Source organism: Oncorhynchus mykiss, chromosome 5 (genome assembly GCF_013265735.2).
Source record: "Oncorhynchus mykiss isolate Arlee chromosome 5, USDA_OmykA_1.1, whole genome shotgun sequence".
In the NCBI taxonomy this organism is placed as follows: domain Eukaryota; kingdom Metazoa; phylum Chordata; class Actinopteri; order Salmoniformes; family Salmonidae; genus Oncorhynchus; species Oncorhynchus mykiss.
Genome location: NC_048569.1, coordinates 17,820,365 through 17,834,901, shown reverse-complemented (window position 1 = coordinate 17,834,901; position 14,537 = coordinate 17,820,365). Strand labels below are relative to the sequence as shown.

The following is a 14,537-nucleotide window of genomic DNA, read 5'->3' as shown; positions in this document are numbered from 1 at the left end:
TACCTCGCTCATCCCTCGCTCATCCCCCTCTCCACCACCTCTCATACCTCTCCCCACCCCTCTCATACCTCTCGCCACCCCTTTCATACCTCCTCCCTCCTGTTCCTCCTCTTTCCCCCCTCTCCACCCCCTGCTCCCGTCTTCCCCCTCCCCTCTGCCTCCCGTCATCCCCCTCCCGTCATCCCCCTCTGCCTCACGTCATCCCCCTCCCCTCTGCCTCCCGTCATCCCCCTCCCCTCTGCCTCCCGTCATCCCCCTCCCCTCTGCCTCCCGTCATCCCCCTCCCCTCTTCCTCCCGTCATCCCCCTCCCCTCTTCCTCCCGTCATCCCCCTCCCCTCTTCCTCCCGTCATCCCCCTCCCCTCTTCCTCCCGTCATCCCCCTCCCCTCTTCCTCCCGTCATCCCCCTCTCCTCTTCCTCCCGTCATCCCCCTCCCGTCATCCCCCTCTCCTCTTCCTCCCGTCACCCCCCTCTCCTCTTCCTCCCGTCACCCCCCTCTCCTCTTCCTCCCGTCACCCCCCTCTCCTCTTCCTCCCCTCTCTCCCCCCCAGTCTTCCCTCATCTTTCTCCCTTCGCTCTCTTTTCCCGCCTTCCTCCCGTCTCCCAACGCAGTCTCTCTATACCTCCTGTTCTCTTCCCTCACTCCCACGCAGGTCTCTCTCCCTAAATGTCCTCTCCTCCCTCATGCTGTGGTCTTTAGTGGTTTCCATTCATGTCCAGACTAGAGCAGAAAGAACACAAGAGAGAAGAGAGCTAGGCTAACTAGATAACGGCAGAGCCATGCAGACTGCCAAGCCACTGTTTAGACCCAGACCTAAACCCAGCCCCAGGCCCATCCTCAGTCCCAGCTTAACATAAAACTACACTTCAATGCCCAATAGCCAAACAGTGTGTTTGCCTGGCCGGATAATGTATCTATGTGTGTGTGTGTGTGTGTTTGAATAGACAGTTTGACGGTTTTGCTCGCAGGAGGTAGAGTATCTCATGATAAGCTGTAGACCACACTATCTACCTAGAGAGTTTTCATCTGTATTTTTCGTAGCTGTCTACATACCACCACAGTCAGATGCTGGCACTAAGACCACACTCAATGAGCTGTATTCCGCCATAAGCAAACATTGTATATACTATATATAGTATCATTGTATATAGACTTGTTTATACTGTATTATTGACTGTATGTTTGTTTTACTCCATGTGTAACTCTGTGTCGTTGTATGTGTCGAACTGCTTTGCTTTATCTTGGCCAGGTCGCAATTGTAAATGAGAACTTGTTCTCAACTTGCCTACCTGGTTAAATAAAGGTGAAATAAAAAAATAATTAAAAAAAACAGGAAAACGCTCATCCAGAGGTGTCGCTCCTAGTGGCTGAGGACTTTAATGCAGGGAAACTTAAATCAGTTTTACCTAATTTCTATCAGCATGTTAATGTGCAACCAGAGGGAAAACAATTCTAGACCACCTTTACTGCACACAGAGACATGTACAAAGCTCTTCCTCGCCCTCCATTTGGCAAATCTGACCATAATTCTCTCCTCCTGATTCCTGCTTACAAGCAACAATTAAAGCAGGAAGTATCAGTGACTCGGGCTATAAAAAAGTGGTCAGACGAAGCAGATGCTAAACTACAGGACTGTTTTTCTATCACAGACTGGAACATGGTCCGGGATTCTTCCGATGGCATTGACGAGTACGCCACATCAGTCACTGGCTTCATCAATAAGTGCATCGATGACGTCTTCCCCACAGTGACTGTACGTACATACCCAAACCAGAAGCCATGGATTACAGGCAACATTCGCACTGAGCTAAAGGGTAGAACTGCCGCTTTCAAGGAGCAGGACTAACCCAGAAGCTTATAAGAAATCCTGGTATGTCCCCCGATGAAACAAACAGGCAGTGTCAATACAGGACTAAGATCGAATCGTACTACACGGCTTCGACGCTCGTCGGATGTGGCAGGGTGTGCAAACTATTACAGACTACAAAGGGAAGCACAGCCGAGAGATGCCCAGTGACACGAGCCTACCAGACGAGCTAAATTACAGATGATGCAATCTCTATTGCACTCAACACTGCCCTTTCCCACCTGAACAAAAGGAACACCTATGTGAGAATGCTATTCATTGACTACAGCTCAGCGTTCAACACCACAGTACCCTCCAAGCTCATCATTAAGCTAAGGACCCTGGGACAACACCTCAGGTGGTAAGGGTAGCTAACAACACATCCTTCACGCTGATCCTCAACACTGGGGCCCCTCAGAGGTGAGTGCTCAGTCCCCTCTGTACCCCCTGTACTTCCTGTTGACTCATGACTGCACGGCCAGGCACAACTCCAACGCCATCATTAAGTTTGCTGATGACCCAACAGTGGTAGGCCTGATCACCGACAGCGATGAAACAGCCTATAAGTTGGAGGTCAGAGACATGACAGTATGGTGCAAGAACAACCTCTCCCTCAACGTGATCAAGACAAAGGAGATGATTGCGGACTACAGGAAAAGGAGGACCGAGCACGCATCCATTCTCATCGACGAGGCTGTAGTGGAGCAGGTTGAGAGCTTTAAGTTCCTTGGCGTCCACATCACCAACAAACTAACATGGTCCAAGCACACCAAGACAGTCGTGAAGAGGGCATGACAAAACCTATTCTCCCTCAGGAGACTGAAAAGATTTGGCATGGGTCCTCAGATCCTCAAAAGGTTTTACAGCTGCACCATCGAGAGCATCCTGACGGGTTGCATCACTGCCTGGTATGGGAACTGCTCGGCCTCTGACCGCAAGGAACTACAGAGGGTAGTGCGTACGGCCCAGTACATCACTGGGTCCAAGCTTCCTGCCATTCAGGACCTCTATACCAGGAGGTGTCAGATGAAGGCCCTAAAAATTGTCAAAGACTCCAACCATCCTAGCCATAGATTGTTCTCTCTGCTAACGCACGGTAAGCGGTACCAGAGTGCCAAGTCTAGATCCAAGAGGCTTCTAAACAGCTTCTACCCCCAACTTATAAGACTCCTGAACAGCTAATCATATGGCTACCCAGACTATTTGTATTGTAAGGTCTACCTGTTGTATTCAGTACATGTGACAAATCAAATTTGATTTGATATGGATAGACAGATGTAAGTGTGTTGATGTGCTTGGACAATATGGATTATTTTAAGTGACAGTGTGTGTACAGTGCAATGTCGGAGTGTGTACAGTACATTGACAGTGTGTATATTTGTTAGTCTATAGTGCTGGTACATTAGGTGTACGGTGTGTGTGCATGGGCCGAGTTTGCGTGTCTGTGGTCTAACTGATGAAGCAGTGTAACCCCTCCCTCCCTACTACTTGGCATGGTGCTCGCTTGCTCACACAGCCTGGTTTAAAAGGGTATTCATCACTACGTGGGCTTCCTGCGCACACTTTGCCAGCTGTTTGGGAGAGCACTCACCCACCTTTAGGCTCTATTTTACTAAAGCCCAGCCAGGCTAACACTAAACCATAGGATGCGTCCCAAATGGAACCCTATTCCCTATAGAGAGCCCTATGGGTCCTGGTCAAAACCAGGGCATATTGTAGGAAATAGGGTACCATTTGAGACAGAGACAGGCAGTGAGGTCTTTCTCCTGTTCAGATGCATGGTAACACTGGAGCTTTAGAGCAGAGAGTGGGGCTGTGGCTCCCCCTGTGGACACTGCTGGGACTGCAGCAGCAACTACACACAGTGGAGCAGAGTTTCTTTTTCATTGTCTATTCTGTCATGTAGTAAAACATCTAGAACATCTAGAATATTTGTAACAGAACAATATCTATGAGAGAACAATATCTATATATACTGAAGATGTAAAAAAAAAAAAAAAAAGTGATAATATAATGATGGAAGTGGGAAGATGAACATTGTAATGATCAGTGAGTTATGTACAGCAGAACATAGTAAAGTCCAGTAACATATCCACACAGAGCGAGATGCCTAGTCAGTTGGCATGCTGTGCCTCTGATTGTATGTTGAAGGTGTTTTCGATTGGTCGAGAGGGAGTTTTGATCAGTTTTTAATTGGTTGCTATAAACGGCTGAATGGAAGGCTTCCTGGTTCTCAGTGAAACTATTAGAGTGATCAAAGACTACACTAATTCATCTGACACACAGTGAACCCACTGAGCACTGGGACAGGACACACGCCCCACCCCATGTGTGTGTGTGTGTGCGTGCGCGTGTGAGCGTCTGCGTGTGCATTCGTGCAGTGTGTGAGCGTCTGTGTGTGCATTCGTGCAGTGTGTGTGTGTGTGTGTGTGTGTGTGTGTGTGTGTGTGTGTGTGTGTGTGTGTGTGTGTGCGCGTCTGCGTGTGCATTCGTGCAGTGTGTGTGTGCGTGTGTGAGCGTCTGCGTGTGCATTCGTGCAGTGTGTGTGTGCGCGTGTGTGAGCGTCTGCGTGTGCATTCGTGCAGTGTGTGTGTGCCGACTCACCTCTCCGATCTGAACGTGCGTCTCGTCAACAGACTGTGTGTATGACTGAATTATATCCTTCATGTGGACGATGTGGCTCTCCTCGATGTCCTGAAACTTCTGGAACACAGAGAGAAAACATACAGGAGTACATATGCAGCACATAATCCATTTCCCCTGAGGAGACATTAACCAGAGCAAAACAAATATGCCAGTAGTAGACTTAGGACCTGGAGTTTTCCCTGAGCTGATCAGGAACAACTCTGGACATAAGCTGTCATCTATTGAACCAGGACAAAGAGTTTCTGGTCAGGCCAGGAAACCTCTGGGCTCTATCATGGGGAAGGATTTCAGAGAGTCCAATGTGTACAACAGAACATGTGCACCGTGTCCGATGTAGGAGAAACACTGGGCGGAAAGATCCGTCTTGGATTGATAAAAACACATGTATACATTTCCCTAAAAGAGAAAAACTTCTCCTTTGTGCCCTAACCACTTCCTTCCTGTGTGTCGTCTCTATTTGGGTGGTCTAGAAACGAAGGCACACCAGCACACAGATCCCACTGCAGCACAAGGTGCTAATTATCCAGGGTGGGCCAGCCATGAGATACACAGAACAGGGCTCATCTCTGGGCTCTGGAGCGGTCTGTGTGTGTGTGTCTGGGCTCTAAACGATGATGTTTACTCCCATCCAAGGCTGGCCTTGGCTGGGGAGAGTTTTGGGTAAACCAAGGAGAAGGACTATAAATAATCACAAGCTGGAAAATCACAGCGTGGATAGAGAGGAAGAGGAGTGTGACTGACTGCATAAACACACACACACACACGGATATAGGCAATCTCTTACACACAAACATCCATGATTGCTCCAACAAACACTACCACAGCTAGTGTACACACTCAAACACGAGACACACAGAGTACATTCACAGGCGAGCACACTTGCGTAAACCCCAACATTCACATCAGCCAACCGCCAGGCCAACCGCCAGGCCAACCGCCCGGCCAACCGCCAGGCCAACCGCCAGGCCAACCGCCAGGCCAATACACAAACTTGAAACACACACAAGTGATTTCACAGAAGACACGTGCACCCGTGCCATGTTTAAAACTCATGTTCACATATGCTGAATTTGAGAGGAGCCATAGACTGCTGTTGTCTCTGGGGGAAAACAGAAAATCCTAACTCAAACCAGTTTGTCCGTGTGGCTCGCTACAGTGCAGGATACGAACGGTCAAATTCTGTTGTCTGATTTGCATTTAGAGTTTATCTAATCAGTCGTTCAGATGGTTCCAATCAGAGTTTTCCACAATGATTCCGTTGGTGAGGAAATAACACAAGCTGAGACGATGCCGAGCACAGAACACACACAGCATGGAATACTGAGCAGTAAACACGCACACACAAGAGCCTTAAAACATGCACACAAAGCTAGAAACACATTGTCCTGTGGTACTAGAAAGTGGATGGAATACCAACACAGAAACACATTGTCCTGTGGTACTAGAAAGTGGATGGAATACCAACACAGAAACACATTGTCCTGTGGTACTAGAAAGTGGATGGAATACCAACACAGAAACACATTGTCCTGTGGTACTAGAAAGTGGATGGAATACCAACACAGAAACACATTGTCCTGTGGTACTAGAAAGTGGATGGAATACCAACACAGAAACACATTGTCCTGTGGTACTAGAAAGTGGATGGAATACCAACACAGAAACACATTGTCCTGTGGTACTAGAAAGTGGATGGAATACCAACACACAAACCCACACCTGTGCAGTTTCAGCCATCTTCTGTTCAAACTCGGACTTGGCTGTGGCATATTTTTCCACAAAGCCCTTGTAGGTTTCCGTGGCTTTCTTGGCCTTCACTCCAGCCTGCAGAGATCAGAGACAGACAGACAACAGGAAAATGGCCATCTGTTTTCACGTGTCACCATCAGCCTCAGTCACACAGTCCTCTATGGAGCACCAGATCTCACCCGAGCAGACACCCATGTGATTCAGAAACAGATTGAGGAAAAAATATACATTTATTCTGGCATGAAGTACTACTACTCATCTACGTAATGACAGACAGGTGATATGGGTGGTAAGATATGGAGATAGAGAACGGGATAGTGATAGGTCATCTACAGCTGTACCTGTGATCTCCCACCTCACATCTCTCTGTGTTGCTCTCTCCTAGTGTAGTTTAGTCTAGTGTACAGTACCTTGTCCACATCTCTCTGTGTTGCTCTCTCCTAGTGTAGTTTAGTCTAGTGTACAGTACCTTGTCCACATCTCTGTGTTGCTCTCTCCTAGTGTAGTTTAGTCTAGTGTACAGTACCTTGTCCACATCTCTGTGTTGCTCTCTCCTAGTGTAGTTTAGTGTACAGTACCTTGTCCACATCTCTCTGTGTTGCTCTCTCCTAGTGTAGTTTAGTCTAGTGTACAGTACCTTGTCCACATCTCTCTGTGTTGCTCTCTCCTAGTGTAGTTTAGTCTAGTGTACAGTACCTTGTCCACATCTCTCTGTGTTGCTCTCTCCTAGTGTAGTTTAGTCTAGTGTACAGTACCTTGTCCACATCTCTCTGTGTTGCTCTCTCCTAGTGTAGTTTAGTCTAGTGTACAGTACCTTGTCCACATCTCTCTGTGTTGCTCCCTCCTTGCGGAGTCTCTCCTGCTCCACAGTTTTGGCGTTGTAATTCTCCTTGGACTTCTGTAAGGCTACTCCGGTGGTCTGTATGGTCTGGACTGATTCCAGTGTGGACGCCACCTCCTCCTTGGTCTGAGTAGGACAGAGGAAGACAGCAACCATTGAAACAAACACATTCATTTTACTGTCCTTGTATGAAAAGCCCATGATTTAAAACCACTAAATGGAAGCAAAGATCATTATAATGGTAGAAAGTAGCTTAGCTGTGTGTAGGTGTGTGTGTGTGTGTGTGTAAGTGTGAGTGAGTGAGACAGTGTTGTGTGGAAGCGTTTTTTGTTATGCTGAAAGCTCAAACCCAACTCTAATTCCCAGGTAGTGTTTGGTTAGTTAGACCTGCTGACACATACATGCCATAGGAGGTGAGGCTCCGCTGGTTACTGCAGGCAGGATAGAGAACACACACATTCTCGCCAGAATCCATCAGTAGAATCACTCTACAGAAACTCTTCCCCATAGCAGTGACTGAAAGAAGTCTACTTTATTGAGCTCCAGAGGGTATATATATAGGTTATCACTAGCAGCAGCCTACACAGGCAGAGCACAGACACCAGCAAGGACAGACTAGTTGATGCAGCAGGTAACCTAGTGGTTAAGAGTGTTTGGCCAGTAACCAAAATGACGCTGGTTGGAATCCCCGAGCTGACGGTGAAAAATCTGTCGATGTGCCATTGAGCGAGGTACTTAACCCTAATGGCTCTTGTAAGTCGCTCTGGATAAGAGGATCTGCTAAATAACTCAAATGTCAAATGTAATGCCTACAGGAACAAAGTGGCGTGTTGTGTTGTGTGATTCTGCCTGCCGGGCTGTTTGTGGGGCTTGTTATAAGGAAACAATGTGATGTGTGGTGTCTGGTTCTCCGTCCCGCACCTTTTTGTGGGCCTTGGCCTGGTCATCCACGTACTTCTGCACGTCTTTGATAAGCTCCTGTAGCTTCCTCACCAGCTCCAGGTGGCAGCTGGCCAGCTTCTCTGTGGACGTCTTAAACACATCCCACACCGGGGCAAACGTCCTGCAGCACAGACTTTATTAACTGGAGATCAGTAGATCATTCATTCTGTGAAGACTGGTCTTATCATTAAATAGGGAGGGTTGATATGGGACACAAACTTCTCTTTTCACCTGACGCACGAGCGTGTGTGTGTGTGTGTGTGTGTGTGTGTCTTACCCGAGCTGAGAGAAGTTGCCAGCTGACTTGGCAAGTTTGGTCATTGACCTGGCATAGACCTCTTCTATGGTAGCCCTAGAGGGTCAAAGCACAGAACGTCATTACCTTAATAATTTTTACCTATTGAATCAGTAACCTCATTCATTATGCATTCCAAATGACACCCTATTCTCTATATAGCACACTACTTTTGACGAGGGACATTTGTGATTCAACTTTCCTCTAGTGAATCAGGTCAACCATAATAAATCCATCAACACAGCACTAAAACCCTCAAATCATCTACCGGTTGGAAGGGGTTCCATTGAGTGTTTACAACAAGTACTATACATGTAAGTCAAGGCCCAAGACAACTCCACACCCACTGAACACTCACAAACACTTGGAACATAAACGTTTGAGTATTAGTCAAAGCAAAGCCCAACCAAGTGGAGAGCTCTGTTCATCAAGGTCTCCCATTTAGTGTAATGTCGAAGCACAGAGAAGAGATTCCTTCCCATCCCTTGTCATCCCATCCCTCGTCATCCCATCCCTCGTCATCCCATCCCTCGTCATCCCATCCCTCGTCATCCCATCCCCCGTCATCCCATCACTCGTCATCCCATCACTCGTCATCCCATCACTCGTCATCCCTCGTCATCCCATCACTCGTCATCCCTCGCCATCCCATCACTCGTCATCCCTCGCCATCCCATCACTCGTCATCCCTCGCCATCCCATCCCTCGTCATCCCCACATTCTCCTGCATGGAAGTGACAGAAGTAAAATCTTAAAACACTGTTTTAGTGGAGGCCTGAATAATGCATATGATTTACTTAACCTCCCACTGCAGTCAGTCAGGTCACCACAGGAGGGTCAGGCAGGGACAACCAGGGGCAAGCACACACACTCACGCATTCACAGGGAGGCACAAGCACAATCAAATACAGAATGAACGCACAATCTCACTTTACTAACTGATATCAGTGTAACTTACATGTACACATGGGTTCTATCAGTGTAACTTACATGTACACATGGGTTCTATCAGTGTAACTTACATGTACACATGGGTTCTATCAGTGTAACTTACATGTACACATGGGTTCTATCAGTGTAACTTACATGTACACATGGGTTCTATCAGTGTAACTTACATGTACACATGGGTTCTATCAGTGTAACTTACATGTACACATGGGTTCTATCTCACTTTACTAACTGATATCAGTGTAACTTACATGTACACATGGGTTCTATCTCACTTTACTAACTGATATCAGTGTAACTTACATGTACACATGGGTTCTATCAGTGTAACTTACATGTACACATGGGTTCTATCAGTGTAACTTACATGTACACATGGGTTCTATCAGTGTAACTTACATGTACACATGGGTTCTATCAGTGTAACTTACATGTACACATGGGTTCTAGCTCACTTTACTAACTGATATCAGTGTAGATGCAGCGGAACTCTACCAAAGGTTTGTATAAGTTCTTCTTGACAGGTTACCATGGCAAGTTACCATGGTTTGTCATCATCATTTGTAACACCCTCATCACAGGAAAATTACATCGTCCAGTTCCCAAAACCACAACTAAAGGCAAATAAGGATTCGCATTGGTATATGCACATTTATGAACAGGTGACGTGGTTCATTCGGCCAATAGGCTTCTCCCCCTGAACACACACACACACACACACACACACACACACAGCCATAACTCCAGAGAGTAAAAGCTCTCCAAGTGTGTAAATACACTCTGGGCCGAGACAGCTCTCCTCTCCTAACTAACACAGACCTGCCTGCTCCGCTTCACACTCAAAACACTCACAGATTCAACGTTACAGACGAAACGCAGCTCAAATCTATTTCTATTTGACTTATATAGATGCTAGTGAACAACTGCCTGCAGGACGAATATTGGCTGTGTGTTACATTAGGCCTATATAAAACACATGGTACAGTACTGTAGGTGCATGGTCCGTTTCTGGCCACCAGAGGGAGCCACAATGCAACGTTTCTGCGGTATGAGAGACTTCCTCAAAAGGGACACAGAAAACCATGGGAACAGAGATTCAGATTTTTTACATTTTATTGAACATTTATTTAACTTGGCAAGTTAGTTAAGAACAAATTATTAATTACAATGATGGCCAACCCCGGCAACCGCTAGGCCAATGGTGCACTGCCCTATGGGACTCCCAATCACGGCCTGTTGTGATACAGCCTGGAATCGAACCAGGTCTGTAGTGACGCCTCTAGCACTGAGATGCAGTGCGTTAGACCGCTGCGCCTCTGATGGGTAGGTAGGTGTGCAAGTTGAGTGTCAGTTACAGCGAACAGTAACGATATAGGCCTAACCCTGAGATGTAAGCTAGTAAGCTACCTGTGACCCATCTACACCACAGACTGGAAAAAAATACGCTATAGGACAAGTCTACGCCTCCACTAACAGGAGCTTCCTTACCCACAGTGTCAAAGCAAACTGCAAGCTGTGGAAACGTTACTGTTTGTGTGGTAGCCTAATATTTACAGTCTGTGGCAAAGCATAGTGTGGTAAATGCAGTGTCTGTTTGAGTGATGAGCACATTTTTGTGTGGGCCAGCCCATCCTGAATTCCAACAGGAGACCTTGAGCAGACGAGGTTACAAAAATAGACCTCAAACACAATGAAAGACATCAAGGCGTGAGAGGAATTCTAAAGGAGGTATGATTAAGCTCCTTATTATGGCTGAGAGGCTACAGGTATGCAGTCTACTGCCAAGGAGTTTTACAGTCTATGGAGTGTTCAGGTGTGCTAATCAGGCCTAAGCCTGGGAGAGTAGGCTACACCACATGCTCGTTCCACAGTTAATTCTCTCTGTTAAGAAGGGCTGAAAGAGGACAGGATTTCCTTAGGTTGGATTAATCAAACTGTTGGCTCCTGGTATAATAATTGCGGCGAAGGAGATGGCTGCCGTTTTACGATCCCATAATCAATTGTGCATGTTTTTTTGTGTTATTTGTAACTTATTTTGTATATAATGTCTCTCTCTGGTCTTATGACCAAACATTGCTTCTTGATATCAGGGCAGCGATAACTCACCCCGTACTGGAGGAATTCTTCTTCAACGAGTCTGACGGGAAAGATTTGCTCCAGACACCTGACAAGGCCCTCAACCCCATCATTTGCAGGAGGAAAAGACAGCGATATCGTGGACGAGGGTCCAGGTGCCTTGTAAGGATCCATCGCCGAGTGGGTAATCTACTCTTACCATCGGTCCTATTAGACAACGTACAATCACTCGATAATAAAATAGATGAACTACGAGCATGTATATCCTACCAACGGGACATTAAAAAACTGTATCTTATGTTTCTATGAGTCGTGGCTGAACAACGACATGATTAACATACAGCTGGCTGGTTTTAAGATTTTTCGGCAGGATAGAACAGTGGCCTCTGGTAAGACAAGGGGCGGTGGCATATGCATATTTGTAAACAGCAGGTGCACGAAATCTTAGGAAATCTCAAGGTTTTACCTCACCTGAGGTAGTGTCTCTCATAATAAGCTGTAGACCGCACTATTGACCAAGAGAGTTTACATCTATATTTTTTCTACCACCGCAGACCGCACTCAATGAGCTTTATTCCGCCATAAGCAAACAGGAAAACGCTCATCCAGAGGGGGCGCTCCTAGTGGCCGGGGACTTTAATGCAGGGAAACTCATCAGTTTTACCTAATTTCTATCAGCATGTTAAATGTGCAATATTATAATGATCTCTGATTGACACGCTCATAATTGCCCCGTCACATACTCCTGTGTTTACTTGTAGGCCGTTCAGCATGAACCTGATTCCCGGTCTATGGCTGGAGAGCCCCCGTCCCCGCAGGAGGTCTTTTGCCTTTTGGTAGGCCGTCATTGTAAATACGAATTTGTTCTTAACTGACTTGCCTAGTTAAATAAAGGTTAAAAAAGAAATCATAAAAAAAAAAAAAAGAGATCGACAAATGTATCAAATTTAACATCATGATTCAGAATTTTAACACTCAATTACCATAGTGAATTATTGTAATGTTTGTTATGTGTTAATTAATCCCATAAGGGATGGGTTGCCAACTGGTGATTTGATAAGCACATACTATGTCTGGATGTAGCCTTCCTGTCTTCAAATCTGGGTGTGCTGGGAGTGCTAGTTAGCTTAGCTATCTTCAATTCTAGCTGTGAGTGCTACTGTAACTAGCTTGCTAAGTTATACAGCTGAGAAGAGCAAAACAGATCAATCAATCAGTTACAGACCAGATACTGTATCCTCAAAACACAGAGAGATATATAGCATTTTCGCCCCCTCATCCGCCTTACACCCCTCGACTTGTGCTTCTCTGCCTGTGTGTGCGCCGTTGCTGTGACTTCTCCCACTCCCACTCTCATTTGCAGCAGAATTGAGTGGGAAAAGTTGCTAAATGCTATTAAAATCACAGAAACTTTAGGTGGCAAAACTCCCCAAAGGCAGCCTGAAAAGTAGAATTTGTCACTAAACAATAAAAGTAACTGGAGCGGTCTGAAAACGTTCTTAATATAGCGACAAGGTGACTAAATTGGCAACACTTATCGGCATGGAAGACAGTGAGCCAACCCCTATGCCGTGGGAGACCATTGATTGGTAGGCAAATAAGGATTCCCTTTATACTGTGGAGTGAATTTGGAAAGTATTCAGACCTTCACATTAGCTACATTACAACCTTACTCTAAAATTGTGAAATAACATTTTAAAAAATGCCTCAATCTACATTCAAAACCCCATAAAGACAAAGCAACAAAAAGTGTAGAAAATAAACAGAAATACCTTACTAACATAAGTATTCACACCCTTTGCTATGAGACTAGACATTGAGCTCAGGTGCATCCTGTTTCCATTGATCATCCTTGAGATGTTTCTACAACTTCATTGGAGTCTACCTGTGGTAAAATTCAATTGATTGGACATGATTTGGAAAGCAACACACCTGTCTATATAAGGTCCCACAGTTGACAATGCATGTCACGGCAAAAACCAAGCCATGAGATCAAAGGAATTCTCCATAGAGCTCCATAGACAGGATTGTGTCAAAAGGTTACCAAAACACTTATGCAGCATTGAAGTCCCCAAGGACAAAGTGACCTCCATCATTCCTAAATGGAAGTCTGGAACCACCAAGACTCTTCCTAGCACTGGCCACTCGGGCCACACTGAGCAATCGGGTGAGAAGGGCCTTGATCAGGGAGGTGACCAACAACCCGACAGTCACTCGGACAGAGGTCCAGAGTTCCTCTGTGTAGATGGGAGAATCTTCCAGAAGACAACCATCTCTGCAGCACTCTACCAATCAGACCTTTATGGTAGAGTGGCCAGACGGAAGCCACTCCACAGTAAAAGGCACATGACAGCCCGCTTGGAGTTTGCCAAAAGGCACCTAAAGTACTCTCAGACCATGAGAAACAAGATTCTCTGGTCTGATGAAACCAAGATTGAACTCTTTGGCCTGAATGTCAAGGGTCACGACTGGTGGAAACCAGGCACTGGTCTTTACCTGGCCAATACCATCCCTACTGTGAAGTGTGGTGGTTTGACAGAAGGGGAAGCAAGGCATTTTCACATTGGGCTTTACCAATGAGCCAGCATGTGTCACTTTATCGATTGTACCATCAGCTGGCATCCTCCACACCTGACCCAATTTGACTGTGCATGACCTTTAATGGAAGGTCAACTTTTAGGTTAACCAGAAAAATTGGTGTTGAGTAACTTTTAAAGTAAGTCTCGAATTCACCTCTATGATGAGAACAGCGTTGGGTTAAACGGAACCCTCAAAACAAGGGTGAGTGGAGGTTTAACTAAGGAAACACCAAATGGCATTGCCTGGTTACAAACATAATTGTTAGCACATGACACAGCACAAACAGATCCAGGCTACCAACAACTTACCTTTCTCTGATGAACTCCGTAAGTTCCTTGGAGGAGATTTGACCATGCTTCATGTTGTGGTAGAGAACATCAAATCCATTGTTTTTTTCACCCTGAGGGGAAAAAAGAAGAGATGATTAGCCTAGTCAACTGAAAAACCGGTCGAGGATGAAAGTGTTTCCTTCATGCTTTACTGCCCTGGCCTTCTCCACTATGAGCCTCCTCAAGGTCTGCATCGCCAACAGCCTCGACTGGTCCACCATAGTCATCCTGGCCATAGTGTTTAGGTTCTACAATGCTCCCTATACGTTTCTATGGTCCCT

General features: G+C 46.1%; 1 protein-coding gene across 12 annotated transcripts in view; it reads right to left on the bottom strand.

The window, feature by feature from the left end:
* The window catches only part of LOC110523357 (F-BAR domain only protein 2), a 79,733-nt gene that overhangs the window by 36,691 nt on the left and 28,505 nt on the right, over positions 1-14,537 (bottom strand). For all 12 annotated transcript variants that reach the window (XM_036976969.1, XM_036976974.1, XM_036976975.1 and 9 more), the window contains exons 2-7: positions 14,236-14,327; positions 8,303-8,377; positions 8,005-8,146; positions 7,057-7,209; positions 6,213-6,317; positions 4,452-4,550 (exon numbers count right to left, since the gene is read on the bottom strand). In XM_036976969.1, the coding sequence (XP_036832864.1) occupies positions 4,452-4,550; positions 6,213-6,317; positions 7,057-7,209; positions 8,005-8,146; positions 8,303-8,377; positions 14,236-14,327 (666 nt within the window). The remainder of the gene's footprint in view (positions 1-4,451; positions 4,551-6,212; positions 6,318-7,056; positions 7,210-8,004; positions 8,147-8,302; positions 8,378-14,235; positions 14,328-14,537) is intronic.